General features: G+C 36.4%; 1 protein-coding gene across 1 annotated transcript in view; it reads left to right on the top strand.

The window, feature by feature from the left end:
* LOC148421216 (dolichyl-diphosphooligosaccharide--protein glycosyltransferase subunit TUSC3) overlaps nucleotides 1-16316 on the top strand; it is a 38763-nt gene that overhangs the window by 3515 nt on the left and 18932 nt on the right. Inside the window, exons 2-3 of the mRNA XM_088419588.1 lie at nucleotides 12398-12567; nucleotides 15795-15912. Of these exons, the coding sequence (XP_088275714.1) occupies nucleotides 12398-12567; nucleotides 15795-15912 (288 nt within the window). The remainder of the gene's footprint in view (nucleotides 1-12397; nucleotides 12568-15794; nucleotides 15913-16316) is intronic.

The following is a 16316-nucleotide window of genomic DNA, read 5'->3' as shown; positions in this document are numbered from 1 at the left end:
GTACACCAGAACTTATGTATCTGTATAGATGGCTTAAGATAAAATTGAGTCCAAAGGGAAAAGGCGAGAGTTCAGCATTGAGACTGACAGACAGGAGAAAAGAAATGAAACAATTTTTTGGAAAGGAACTTAGGGCAGCAGTGCTGGACCCTCGCCTCTCTCAATCCTGTTATATACCCCTCAGGAAATGGAGGAAATAGTCATGGAGAGCGAAGAATATTTATAGCCCTTCAACTCTTGCTCGTTCATCACCTCAGCTTTGCTAGATATTATATCTGGCTTGTGTTGTGTTTCTGTCTTAAGGCTGACTACTGCACAAATAAAGAACCAATGTAAGCACTTCCTATATTGAGGCATCTGGAGTCAGCAAGGGGCAAAGAGAGGACAAAATGTCCAAGGCAGCTAGTCAGATGCAAGTAGAATTATTGATATCTTGAGACTTGTATATCTACAAAGCGACAGAGTTTGCAAAGTACTGTTTGTGAGACTGCTCCCAGGGACCAACGTAATCATTAAAATAAAGCCGTAATAAACTACCGAGTAAGCCTTTCATTTTGAGGTCATAGGCCGAGCTATACCTGCTGACTTTAGATTATGTCTTAGAAATCTTTAACACTGTGCAAGCACTATTGACTCTTGGTTTCATCTTTGGCCTGTACTTAATTGAGTGTTTCCGCTGCTTATTATTAAGGGTTTTGAAGTTCACAACAATTTCCAAGGACAAAACAATGAATGGGCTTATTAATCTTACTTTTATGTATCCTAACCATTTACAGCTGTTGTAGCCTTCAATTACATGCCTAATTAGCTAATTACCACAATGTCAAATATAGTTGTCACCCACAATAACAACATGGATCTAACATGTATAGGTGCTTTAGTACGTTTCAATCACTTAAGGTACTTTAATACTTAATGTGATCGATTACTTCAAGGTATTATGTAATTAGTAGTAAGAGTACATCATTCATTTGGTACCAATATTTTTTAGAGACACCTTAAGCCATCCTGGGTTTGAATGTCTGAAATCGCAAAAAAAAAAAAAAAATGTATGTATGTATTTGGTATTGAACAAGTTAAAAATCCTCTTCTAAATGCATGTCATATCGAGGCTACCTCAGGTTATGTCTCTTAATCGACGAAACTTTGTCTGTCTTGCTGTCAGTCATCGCTTTTATTGTTAATGTATGTTCTTCCTGGTGATTCATGTATTTACATGTGGTATGAGTCCAAGGGAAGTAGCCCGATTACTTTATTAAACACAGTAATCCCAATCAAAAATGCACATTTTTAATTTTGTAAATTGTTGTTCATTATTACAAACATACGAAAACTAATAGAAAAAGATCAATTGAAAGGTTTACGTGCATCCTGAGTGCATTTCAATTCTCCACCTCTCAGTGGATTTGAATCCAATCATAGAGGAACATGGGAGCAGTTTGGTGGTGTTTTGTCACTTTGACAGTGTTCAGGAAACAGACTCGCACCTCTACTAGTCCCCATTTCCTTGTTTTCGGCTAAAAGTCTTTACAAGCTGAGCTTCTGCCGCCCCCGCTTTAAAGTCCATTTTAGAGACAAGTCAGGGACTGAGATTGTGCTGTGTGGAAAACTTGAATTGTGGTTCCATGGATTTGTGGGTGCTGTTGTGAATGTTCACTTATCACCTGCACTTCAGCAGCAGTTGCTTATTCCACAAAACAGAAGGACAGAATCTCCTTTCATGACTCTCTCTCTCTCTATTTCTTCTTTCTCACATTCTGTTTGTCTCGTCTAAAATGTCTTTTTCTTTCAGTATTCCACTCTCTTGCTTTATACATTCATGCTAGTTCTCAGTCCGTCTCTGTTGATTCTCCCTTTCTTCCAGCTCATGAAAATGAATGTGTATGTTTCAAGTGTTGAAGAGATGAATATTGTATCACCTTCCTTCATTCCCATACTTTAGTGACAATCCAAGACAAGCTACAACGGAAAAGCATCTGTTATTCAGGCGTGATTTGTTTGGATCACACTCATTAGTTGTAGTATATGTGAATTATTGATGCAGCAGTTGTGGTGTTGTTCTCTTTGTGACTGATTGCTTCCAAGTCATTTTACTTCTATTCCTCCTTCTTCCACCATGTCCTTTGCCAATTTTGGATTATTTATTTATTTTTGTTGACATATGAACTGAAAAACCTGTATCTCAATTGCAACTTCCTTTTCTCAAAATAGTTTGTCCTATATAATATTTACCAAAAGGAAATACGAAGCACAAACAAAAATGCTAACGAGCCAAACAAATACAAGGCAACACTATATAATATGCTAAAGATAAAAACTACCATTACCCAGCATGTTATCGACAGTCATAAATTGGACCAATTGACAATATTCCAACGAAGAAAACACAACTCGCACTCGTGGGCTAAATCTGACAAAGAGAAGGCCTGAGCACGCAACTGGAGCTCCTCCTCCTTCCCCACTACAAACTGCACTAGACTCAACAGCAGCTAGACTAAGCCAAACAAGGCACAAATAAAAAATCTGTAACTTGAAAATAAACTAAATCAGTTGAAAAACACAAAAATTATTTCATGGACCCCCAGCAGTCAGGCCACAGACCCTTGGGAGTCCGCGGACCCCACTTTGAGTACCACTGTCCTAGATAATGCACATTCAAAGTAGTACAAGGAAAGGTAGTCAGATTCTGACCAATTACTCAACAATTGGATCATTTTCTGGCATTCCAGAAATCAGTTTATGCAGAGGTTTTAACTTGAGCTTTTGAGGTCGAGTTTATGCCTACAGCATACTTCAAATATTCAAAGCATGGGTGAACACTAGCATGCATAAATTATGTTATGAAGGTTGCAGCTCTGATTTGATAGCCAAATCTAATTTCATTCAGCCAATGAACAGTAAACAGAGGTTGTATGGTCATGAAAAACCCTAGTAAATGTTAAGGAAATTGAAAATGCATTTTCTTGGTCCATGAACAGTTATTGAAAAGAGGTGCCAACCATTAATAAAATGACTTATTTCCTCATTATATTTAAATAATCTGTTTTTTTTTTTTTTTATTCACTAGTCTCCAAGTGTTTAGAAATTTGTCTTCATAACGGTAAACATTTTCTTTGTTCTGTCATCCTCTATGAAAGCAGACAGATTTTGTGTTTACTTTGGAAACAACAGTCGATATTTTTGGCCTATTTATTTGACATATTATGCACCAAACCGGTAACTAAATCATTAATTCATAACAATTTGAAACAACATTTGTGAATAAAGTCATGGTACTTATTGTTATTATAATTTTTTTAATCCAAACCATCGATTCATCAAAAAATATTGAATACGATTATTGATGATCAAAATGATTGTTAGTTGTAGCCCTGGGCTTTATTTTATAAAGCTTTGGAAACATCAATAACCTGGGACAGACGGACAATGTGTGGACAGACAGATGGGTGGATTCAAAATTTCAATAGATGGCCTATCAACAACAACAAAAAAGAACAGAGTATGTCATCCTGCGGATTTTATGCTTGCGACATTTTCTGATGGTCACTATGCAGAGCGATCACATTGACAACATGAAACTCTTCAAAATTTACTCTGTGCCTACTGGAATGATGTCAAGTTACCATAAATAACACTTTACCTTTTCAAATTACTGCAGTGCCGGTAAAGCAATTAAAGCATCATATCACATATCATAGAAGTAGAGAAAGCTATTACAGCTTTGTGATGCAAATGGACAAAGCTGCACTTTGCATGCCAGGGAGATGACGAGGGAGAACCAGAAAAAGAGAGAGAAACAAACAGCCATACCCGATTTCATATTGCCGTAGTAAAATCTCCTTTATATTACCGGCTCACGGGTAAACATGTTGAAATAAAAAGATTAGTTGAATCACTGAATATTATGGCTGGCATGCCACCTTGAAAAACACCAAACCAAACTGTTGAATATTCGGTACATACTACACTCAACAAAAATAACACAACACTTTTGTTTTTGCTCTCATTTTTCATGAGATGGACAAAAAGATCTAACAATCATTCCAGATACACAATATTACCATTTCTCTCAAACATTGTTCACAAATCCGACTAGATGTGTGATAGTGAGCACCTCTGCTTTGCTGAATCCATCCCACCTCGCAGGTGTGCCACATCAACATGCTCATCAGACACCATGATTAGTGCACGGGTAAATATCCGGTACATATTACGTAAAACCACATTAACACATATTTCAAGAATGAGGACATTTTTCCCATAGCAAGCTTCCAAGTCGCTTGCAACAACTGCAGACTGGAAACATTCCCACCGGAAATATTTAATATGCTGCCATACATACGGTCCAGTGACAAGTGTGGCTTAGCTTTGTTAATTTAAAATGAATGACGTGCAACACCACCAGTAGGATTAGGTAGGAAAGGAATCTGCAAGACTAACATGGTTAAACATCTCTGGAGACATTGGCTAGATAAGGTAGTCACTAACAAAATTGATGATCCTCTCCATTATTCTCTCCATTATTCCATCAATTTTTCTGGAAATTTGAAAATAATTAGAATTGAATTGCTTTTAATTAGATCCACCCCAAAAAAATTACTTAATTAAACAATTATTTTTGATGATTCATTAATCGATTAGATTTCAAGAGTTGTCCAACTGCTTAGAACTTCAGTCGCTTAACTGAAAATATTGTCAGGTTTCTTTGGTCCCCCTTTATTATTAGGTTGAATCCAATTTAAACATTTGTGACTACTGTATCTGCTTTTACCTTGGGGAGGGGGAATCTCTATCTATCTATCTATCTATCTATCTATCTATCTATCTATCTATCTATCTATCTATCTATCTATCTATCTATCTATCTATCTATCTATCTATCTATCTATCTATCTATCTATCTATCTATCTATCTATCTATCTATCTATCTATCTATCTATCTATCTATCTATCTATCTATCTATCTATCTATATTTATCTATCTATCTATCTATACATCTATATACCTCTCTCGTTCTCTCTCTCTCTATCTATATATACATCGATATACCTCTCTCTCTCTCTCTCTTAGCAGCCACATGCCAATTGACAGGGATGCATGGTCCAATGCACACATAAGTACACAAAAATTGAATATAAAATAATATAAAATTGAATTGAAAATTCTTTACGTCATCCTGTTGCATCATATAGTACTCGTTGCTGAATTTATCAAGTTTATACTTGGGTTAGGGTTAGGGTTATTATGATATGTATATACTAAAGTCATAAAACATAGAGAAAACACAGATAATATGAGTGTTAAAAAGGCTATGAATAAACTATGACAAGCCAGCAGCTGTGACATCCTCAGCATCCCTTTACTCACTTTTATGGGCTGCTCACTGCTTCTCTCCTGCATGAGTCACAGCTGCCCTCTCCTTCTGTGCACTGCTCTTTTTCTGAGGAGGAAAAAAAATACACCTTAGCAGTCAACCCCCCTGATGGGTGTACACCAATCAGATCCAACCTGCTTCGTTTAGTGCACCTGTTGTGTCGCATGCTCAGCTCTACATGTATACATCCGATTGCGTCACGCTACCTTCAAATCAAAATCAGGCAAAAACTTTATAAGTACTGCTTTGTGCTCAATTGGCAGTGGAAAGTCTCTCTGCCATTCTACATTGTGATAAGTAATGCCAGCCTCTGCTAATCATTCTTGATCTCCAAACAAATACCACGCTTCTTTTAGCTACTTTGTCTTTCACTATCACTTCTACTGACCTCATCAGTTTTACATTTTCATTCTTCACCGCTCACTTTGCAGCCTTGTCCCCCAGGCCTTTAACCCCCTCCTTCTTTCTTCCCTCTTTGTTGCTCCCACCCACAACCCTCTCTTCCCAAAGGGAGACAAGTGTCAAGTGTTGCTATATAGCTGATATGAGCGAGTGTGATTTCCTATTGTGCACACTGTATGTCGGGTGTGTGTGTTTGTGGGCAGGAATGTGTTCATGAGCAGGAATGTGTGTTTGTGTGTCTGGCTTGTGGCTGATAAGACGTCACTCTCTTATCCTCCCAGACAGCCTCTGTGTTGCTGTGACACTTCATAGGCTGAACACATACTCTTGTTTAAAACTTTTACCCAGCCTCCCATCAAAACACATAACTCTTCATTGACACACACATACAGTCACAATACAGTATAGTGATGACTATAATGTCTGAGTGAAAGGTTTACAGAGGACCCTTACTGTAATGCTGAGTGTAAGAAGTTTTGGTGGGTGTCCATGCTGCCTGTCACAAGTAAATGATAAATCTCTTACTCTTTGTGATTCAGTGGCACAAAGCTTGGCAAAACTCTGTGTTAGGGCTTTAAAGGGACACTGCGTAAGATATAAACCGTTTTTCATTAAAAAGAAATACATTAAATGATTATAAACTTCAAAAGCTTGCTAATTAATGTGTGCTTAACGACCAAAAGTATGTTTTAATTGTAATCGTAGGTCTAGTTATTAAATGATATTACATGATGGGTGGCACTTCTCCGGAGGCTGCCATGTTTGTTATAGCTACGGACAATAGCAAATGTAGCACCTCCTGCTGTCCATGATCAAACACAGTCTAAATCTTACACAGTGTCCCTTTTAAACTATGCATGTGTGTGTACATGCACTTTGTGTGTGTGTGTGTGTGTGTGTGTGTGTGTGTGTGTGTGTGTGTGTGTGTTATTGGCATGGGACGATATCAGATTCTGACGGTATGATAACATTGAGCAAAAATATTGAGGTATTGCTGTATGACGGTATATGGCATATATGCTAAATTAAAATATACAGTATACGTGCTAAATAAAAGAAAAACCTTCAGTTAGCAAAAACAGGATTTGCTCACCAATTAACATAAATTTCTTCCGTCTTGGATACACCCAATCTAAACTGAAAAATGTATAAATTATGAATATACAGCACAACAATATTTAAAAAATATATATACATTTTAAATTAACTGAGGGATGGACTGTAGTTTCAACTCAATTAATCTCTCTTGCTCACTCTCTGGCCCGCTCATAGCGAAAGCCGAAAACTTCCAGACAGCCAACTTTGTTTGTACAGGGAGCAAAGTACGTTTGTTTCATATTGTCCCACACACCAGCTCTATGGACATCTGCCATCCTACCTCAAGCAATATCACATAAAACGCACCGTGAAAGTAGCATATGATAATATGTTAGCCACATAGCCTGTGGTAGTTAGCCACAGGAGCAAAATTATATTGATGCGAAAGCCCACAAAGCAGGAAATGTGATTGGTTGCTGCAGCAGAGGAGAACTGTATCGCTCCCCTCAATCTCCATTTGAAGCAGGACGACTGCCAATGCCATGTATCGGTATCAAGCCATTATCTGGTCTTCTTTCAAGGTGCTGGTACTTGGAATGTCAGTCAGGTCTGGTATCATCCGCTCTCGAAAAAGAAATTGCAAATTCAAAAGAATGGAAAATTGTTGTTAATTTTTGAAATTTCAACAATGCTGTTGGAATAGGTCAGTCTTTTATTAAAATGCAGTAATCAGTCATGTTTGTTTATCAAACATGGTATTAGTATAGCTGACTACAGGATTTGAGTACTTGTACTGGTACAGGTCTGAAAAAAAAATGGCATTCCCAATCTGAATTAATTTAGACAAAAATCTGAAACAATTTACATATCACTGGCTTCTAATTGACACTTTATCAGTCACAATTTGGTAAAGAAAAAAGTATTAGTCAGTCTACATGTGTGCACACGGTCGTTGACAAGCTATAGTGTTGACAGTGGCCCTATGTCTTTGATGATGTAAGTAATGGTTGAACACACGTGACAATTTTGGGGTCTCTTGAAAAGTGGCGGTAAATGTTTTCTGCCAAGCTATATTATCTTACATACAAAACATACAAAAAGTATGTAAATTAATTTAAAAGTTAAAAAAATTGTCACAAATGTATTTATATTAAATATGATACTACACAATACAAACCCAACGAAAAAAATAGAAATATTGAAAAAAGAATTATGTTTGAAAATACCATATATGCATAGGCAAATTTGTGCGCGCCATACTCTGGATGCTGGGTCCGCTGGTTTTGCAGTTTAAAATATTTAAACACATTATTTTTAGAGTGATTGAAACTCTTAACGATTGCAGAAAAGACGCTTGCATCTTAACCGCAGACATCACTGAAATAAACAAGCGGCAAGAAGAAAGGCTCTTTCAACCATGGTTGACAGATCATGTGTCTAATGAGGAGTTTGATTGCGGATGATCATTTCAACGGAGCAACTAGTGGCCACACCCCCTCCCAGCTGTTCTTATTACTGACCGGGCAACTAGTCTCAGTGCAGCTCAGTACAGACTCAAATCAAGCTTATTTATGCAACTACCTTACTTGTTAACCTAGTCAAACATACCATTGTTACACGATACCACAGACTCTTAAACTGCCTTTTTTAACACTAAAAAAAAAAAAGATGCCGGACTGCACCTTTTCTCTTTTGACTTTATTCTGAAAACTCTTTAGCTCGTTAATCAGTATGATGGCCTATTCACATCGAACTACCTCATCAAGCTAAGGTCATAATAAAACATTAGCTGATGTGTCCCTCCAGTGGTCATTTTAATAGACCTTAACGGAATATCATGTCGCATCTCTTTGTTTGAAGATATTCTAAATGCCAAATCCATAAAGGTAAATTTTGTGAGATCTGTGTGAGGAGGGAAACAAGCTGAGGGCTCCCATTAATTAGTTGTTCATGGTGAGTTCATATTTTATGCGCAGTTTGGAATGCAAAATCATTTGTTATGCGTGTCATTCTATACGACGCCTACTCAGTAGAGGTTCTTAAATAGTACATTTATAAAACTATTTTCACATTTTGCTATCTGCCACAATTTTGACTTCTCATATACACGTTTCATTATAGCCCTGAAACAGTCAAAATGTTAGTTGTTTACATAATTGATTCTTGTATTTGTTTACATAGCTGTTGGTTCTCTTCTATTATACTGAATGATTATTCATGATGAAGCATTTTATTAACTTTTTTTCTGAGTTTGATTTTTTTTTTTTTTAATCTCTTGACATATAGAGCAATAAAAATAACAGTTAAAAAAAAAAAAAAAACAGCCATTCCTAGTCTGGCTTGTCAAATCTGCTGGCCTTGCAAAATGAACTTTGTTTTTCGTGACTTATTTTAAAACAATCTGTTTGATTTCTTTTTATAAACAGTCTTAAAAATATGTCTTTATTTCGATCAGTTTTTTTTTGTGTTTATAATTAGGTATTTTTCCTCATGTGAGTGTCTGCCTATGCATTCTTTTTATCTTCTCCCTTTTCCTTTTCTCTTATCTCTTCCTAAATAGTCTTCAAACCATGCGATGAAAGTTAGCTATTTGACTGAGCATGCAGCTGATACTGAAAGATATTTTTGGGCACCGCTGACAGAAACACAGCTGCATTTATGTGTGGCCACAAAATATAAAAATATGAAAAAAGAAATTAGACAAAATCATCCCACCCGAGGGTGATGGGCAGGATGGTGTATGGACAATGGCAGTAGAAAAATGCTTTGATTTGATGTATTTGTTATTTGCCAGCTCGGATGACAAATCTCCCCCCTTCACTGTCAGCTTATGTTATTTCTGGGAATGGTAGCTTGTGGGAAGGCAAACTTCAAGCCGGAAATATGAAATTTGGTTCTAATTCAATGGAGTTGACTGATGGAAATAACAACAAGAAGAGACAAATAGAGAAAAAAAAATGTAATTGGTATATGGTTAATATCACACACCCGATTGCCTTCAACCACTGGCACTCAATTAAATTAAAGCAAATTAAAGCAAATAATAAATTGTTGGCTTGAATATTCAGTACAATGTAATGTTAAATGTCCCACACAATTCATTCTGATACAGGTGCAATTTTTAATTTAAGCTCTGTTCAAGAAAATATACAAAAAGTAAATGTTGTGTTCCAGTCAAACTGATAAAACCTGCATGAATTTTACAATCAATTTTAATTTCCAATGTCATTTGCTATACATGTGTGAAAGCAAGCAAATCACAGCAATTGTTGCATATTCATCCTGTGACGAAAAATAACAAAAAGGGAACACAATTACAATAGCACGGCTGACAAATGCACCCGGCCCCATGCTCCGCCAACACTCCTAAACGTTCACCCCTCAGTGGGATACAAGCTGAACTCCTGTGGGTGTTTACACGAACATGTGTGTAAGAGAGTTGAAAGATGAGTGCTTTGTCCGCTGTTATACTGAGCCAATTTTAAGTAATCCCTCTTTTGAATGGGAAAATTGGAGCAAACAGTATTGGGGACGGATGGCCAAAGCCGAGATCCATTCGCTTACAATAGAAGCACTTTCAAAGCATAGAGAGCTGAAGATTGTGGCTTGAAAAAATCCTGTTGGCTTTTCATGTGGGAGGTGAACAGAGCAAGTTTCTGACTGGTTAGAAAAAATCAATACAGCCCTCTTTTGGTAATTCAGGTATCAAACAATGTTGTAACTACAGTATTTCTCCAAGTACAAGTCTTTTTTTCCCCTAATTTTTAAACCCCGTTTTAGGGGGGTTGACGAACCTCTATTATATATTATTATATTTTTTTGCAGAGTTGACAATTCTTATCTGTCAAAGTGTTATCCTTTTCCTCAATTGGAAAACCAAAATGTTGCCACACAGATGATTTAAAAGCAATCGGACCATAGTGTATTTGGGACCATAGTCTATTTCTCCTGTGTACTCCATTAGGCGCGTTTTCAGTTATTGGCGGATTGAAAGCAAGGTCTAGGTGCATACCGCCACCGAGAGTGTAGTGTACTGTAGTGTAGCATAGCACTTAAAGACTATTCATCAGCCCAGTTGCCCTCCATTGCACTCCTGGCTCAGTAGGCCGTACCCTCCAAACAAGTGAAAAGGAAATGAATCTGGTGGCATGATGGAGCAAGAAATTTCATGGTGTTCGTCATCCCGAATGACATACCATTTATATTTGTCATCAATAAGTCTATTAATTTTGACTTTACCAAAATGAAATTTAAAACTAAAATCACCTGTAAAAAAACTGAGACACATGTTCAGCAGACTACTGGTAACACAAACATGACAAGGTAAGCATTAGCATTGTTAATATCAAATGGTTATTCCCAAGGCCAACAAAATTTTGGACTTATTCACCGGCTGTGGTTTGAATTTCCATCCTGCAGATTCAAGTGAAAATTTCACATTGTGTTATGTTGCTTGTGTCATTGACAAATCCCCAGTTATGCTGATAATTTATCATTTTTAAGTAGGATTTTGTTGCATGATTAAGTTTAATTCCTCGCAACTTGTTTGTTTATTCAGAACTTGTCGTCATTCAAATAGGGTTCATATGTTTAGAAAGACTATGGAGTAACAAAGTCATTCAGCCACCCTATAACCTTATGCAAACACATGGCTGCATAAGGGAGAGTCATAAACCCGGATTGTATGATAATCACACTCATCCCAGATGTGATTTATTTTTATTCCCTCTGTCCTCTTTGGAATGCAAAAATAAATATTTTTAAGGGTCCTAGACCGAGGTTATTTGGGGTACGTGTATATTTCGAACGTGGTTTGTGTCTACTTACCAGCCAGCAGAAGGAGCCATAACAATGATGTGTGTGAGTCGCTTGAAGGTCTGACAGGAGGTCATTTAAAATGCTGTGTCAATGACATGCTAGGTGTTATTGCAAGTACTGTCAAGTACTTAGAAAGTCATTTGGAGACTGGTTATTGTAGAGAATGGTAGAGAAATACACAGTAAATTCATGGACCACAGTTGCACTTGCCAGTTGCGCATTGCTAGGTTCACCTGCACAACAATCATCCTGTCTAATCTGAATTTTGATTATGCCTGTGAGGAGGTACATTCTCACTAGCAATGACGTTTATGTCAATGGAACGTTTTAGATGAGTTCAGCTCATGAATAGTTGGTGCAAAATAATCATTGCATATAGGCATTTTTCCAGTATAGACAGCACTTTTCATAATTATGGGCAAGCCTGGTTAAAGTCACAATGTTTATTGCAGAAGCATCCCCTCATACGGAGAATTGTAAAAATGGCAGAATCAAACTTCACTATGGCTAGCAGTCCACTGATAGAACATGGTATTTTCACTCAATAACATACAAAGAAAGACAATGTCAAAAACGTTTTTTGGATTCCTTCTGGTGATGTTTTTGGTTTTCCTGAGATGCAAATCAAAATCAGAAAAATCTGTCAAACTCTCCAGAGTCCTCCCAAGGTTTGATGTTAGGGGTAAATATCCAGCAGAATACAATCATTTTTCAGTTATAGCCATAAAAAAATAATGTCTTTCTTCTTCCTCTTTATACCTAGAACCTTCTGTCTGAAAAGGTGGACCAGATGACGGAGTGGTCAGCTCGCCGCTCTGTCGTACGGATGAACGGTGACAAGTTTCGTCGCTTTGTCAAAGCCCCGCCCAGGAACTACTCTGTCATCGTCATGTTTACGGCACTGCAGCCTCAACGACAATGTTCTGTCTGTCGGTATGTGACCCTACACACAAAAAAATCAAGCTCAGCTCAGAGGCACATACAGTACAGCACTCTGGCCATACATACATTAGAAGCCATTTATCTTCTTGTCAGTTGACTTGTGGCAGTCAATGCTGAAGGAGTCAGCATATTAGACATGAAATACGTTGCGGAAGCCAAGCATAATGTTAAATGACATTTGGATCCCTAAATTGGAAATGTTTTTGTCCATTTTAAAGTCCCAATAACATTACCAGGAAATGTATCTAATTTCCAGTTGTTGAGGGTCAAAAAGGTAACATTCTTCTGAAGCATCCAGATATTTAAGTAGCAAAGACAGGACCAAGTACGGGTTAATTAGGGTTTACAATTTCTGTACCACAGTTGAAACCTGTGAGGTCTATGTGGAAAATTAATAATAATTAATAATAATAAGATGTAAATATTTGGCCTGTAGTAGAGATTTGGACTCTACCTACCGATGACAATAATGATTAGTGAAAATGCCAGGCTTGTTTGGAACGCCATCTCAGAGGTTCAGAGGGCACCCCAACGTGTTAATTGTTTAGATAGCTAAAAATGCTGTACTAATGTCTGCTTTTAATATTGCCTGTCTTGAAACATGTTGCAGCACTTTTGGATTCTTTGAAGTTTAAGTGCATTGTCTGCATTGTACTTTACTAAAGTACCCTCTAAACTCATTTTAAAGGAATGCACATGTTCACTGTGCATATGCAAACATATTCATATAGTTTTGTCAATATAAACACAACTGGAATAAGTTTAAGTTTGCAGAAGTATACAGTACAACTCAGTCCCTTCACACACAATCTGACAGCATTGTATATTTTCAGCACCATGGACAGCTCTGCACAAACCACTGCAGCACTGAAGCAAGGCTTGTGTACATTGTACAATGTGTTCCATTTTCTCATCTAGTTAGAAGGTGTGCTTTTTGCTACCTTAGTCTTCATTTATATAGCATCTTACCACTTACAACGAAAATTGATCTCTGGATAAACTTGTCACTGCTGCTGTTTAATGGTTTAAATGTCCTGTAGGTCCACTGTTGGAAAAGTCACTATTGGCCTCCATGTTGACCTGACTCGTTTAACGAAACATTTTTAGTCACTTAAACAGACAGAAAAAAATGCTATCAATGTATTGATTTGTAGTTTGAACTATTGTTATTCTCACCACTAGGGGGCACTTTCCACATGTAAACGCAATCAGACATATTGCTGTTGTGTTGATGCAGTGTTCTAACAATCCAAGTGTGTGTTTTTTTGAAAATATGTTGGTGCTGCTCTTATTTCTAAACATGCAGGCATTCTATTTGTGTTGAAAGCATGCTATTGCTGTAACCAGGCACTTTAATAAATGCCTCAAATTATTTAAAATACATATATATATATATATATATATATATATATATATATATATATATATATATATATATATATATATATATATATATATATATATATACGCACGCACACACACACATTTTTTTTTAAACTTATCAGGTGCACCTTCCAGTCTGAAAAATATGTTGCTTAAGTACTTGAGGTAATTATTGTATAAAGTAAGTACTATAGTTAAGTACATAAGTACTATATAATATATATATATATATATATATATATATATATATATATATATATATATATATATATATATATATATATATATATATACTAGTAGTACTTTAGTACGTGATTCATTTAGTACCAGTCATGGGATAAAATGTCTACATGGCCTCTTAAAAACTTCAAAATATGTGTTTGGCATTGAATGCATTAATATACAAAAAGTTTGATCGATTGTCGACAAAATTTATGTGGGCATGTATATGGTTTCCCCTTTGATATTCCAGAAATACTAGAATGATTATTCATATGTTGTTAAACCTTCAGACAAATGGTTCACAAAAGGAACTCAATTTATATACTAAACAAGATGAAGGGCTTAATGACACATTGTGACATGCATTCCCAAATGAAAATGAATATCAAGGATAACTGACATAAAATCCTGAATGACAATTAGTGATGCAAGAGTTTACATGCGCACTGCAAATGGTGCCAATTGGTTTTACAAACGGTGACATGCGCTTAAACAACTGGTAATGTGCGCTTCAAATGGTGACAAACGGCGACCCTTTTTTGTTTTGATAAGCCACTTCCTGCATTGGGAAATAAATAATCAAATTGTTTAAGTTTAATTACAGTATGTAACTTTCCCTTGCTGTGTGATTTGTGACAATATAGTGCGGTGTGTTAGATAGCTCAGATTGAAATGATAAAAAGAGATTTGTCAAATTAATATAAAGTTACTGATGTTGTTTCCAATCAAAGTAAAGTAATTGGTACTGCTGAAATCCTAGCCAATTGAATGCGGTTCATTTAGCTTTTTATAAAGATTGAAAACACTTCAAAACAACCCTCACGGCTGCAGCGATAACAGTGTGACATCGCTGCACAGCATAATGATTCCTGACAGGCAACTTCCAGCTAATTTTGAGTCATCACAAGAGGCAACTGACAAAAAACAAAGTGAAACAACTACTGGGACATTATGCGGAAATAAATATAATAGACACACAGGGCTTGCTGTCAGCATGGCTTTTTCAGCAAAAAAAAAAAAAAAAATCCAGTCATTGTTCTTTAAAATACTCTAAATAAGACACAATTGCATTATTCCCCTGGAGATTGCTTTTTACAACTTCACAGTTTACTGACTTTGTTTTTTTTTTTTTTTTAGCCTAATATATTATACATTGAAAAATGTGCCTATTTGCTCTTAATGTTGCCTATGAGCTCTTTTTTTCTAAAATGCCAAATACACTATAAGATGGTGCCACTGATCTTTATCTCAATTGAAATAGTTTTTAAAAAAAAGTTTAGCCTAGGAGGTTAGGAAGATTTTAGTCATCATCACGGGTACATGCTTACACTTTACTCTAAATCATATGGATTTGGGAGGATGTCATTTACTTGTCTTTTATATTGCATATTTTGTTACACTTATATATCCAACAGTATAGTATCAATGGAGCAATTCGAATGCAAATGATATATTCAGTCCTTAGTAGTGTACTTGTTAGCAAAGAGAATGTTTTGTGGTCCTGCTATTTTGATGATTGTTTTATATTTGCTTCAAACTGCAAATAAATTCTCAAATGCTAGTCCTGTATCTGGTGAGTTTCCTCATTACTGTTTTATTATTACATTTTCTAGGCAAGCAAATGAGGAGTACCAGGTCCTGGCGAACTCATGGCGCTACTCATCTGCATTCTCTAACAAGCTGTTCTTCACTGTTGTGGACTATGATGAAGGAGCTGATGTTTTCCAACAGGTACTATTGTCTAGTTTTATTTTTCAATGTTACCCATTCTATAGCTGCTATATTCTTTTGCAAAATGCGTACTCTATGATTAATTTAATTCCTTTTCAAATTATCCAAGATCAGTAAGGGTTTTGCTTGTTGAAATATGTTAACTTTGGCTGTTCAAGTTCAAACCAAATTTGATGTTATTGTTAGAGAAAATTGACATCATTGACCCCTCTTCTTCCACACAACTCTGAGGGTGAAAGCATAAAGAATTGACTTGACAATTTGTCCTGCTATTCCAGGGACTATTTCAAAGCCCTTTGGATTAGTCGCTTCCGTGTGTCCTTGATCTTTCCCGACGGTCTTCTACTGGGAAAACACCTCATCAGAGGCCCAAGCCAACTCATCTGATTCTTGATGTAAAGGAA

This window comes from Hippichthys cyanospilos, chromosome 7, assembly GCF_059441005.1.
Source record: "Hippichthys cyanospilos isolate Australia breed blue-spotted pipefish chromosome 7, RoL_Hcya_1.0, whole genome shotgun sequence".
NCBI lineage: Eukaryota > Metazoa > Chordata > Actinopteri > Syngnathiformes > Syngnathidae > Hippichthys > Hippichthys cyanospilos.
The sequence above is the reverse complement of the archived record's forward strand: the minus strand, read 5'-3'. Positions and strand labels throughout refer to the sequence as shown.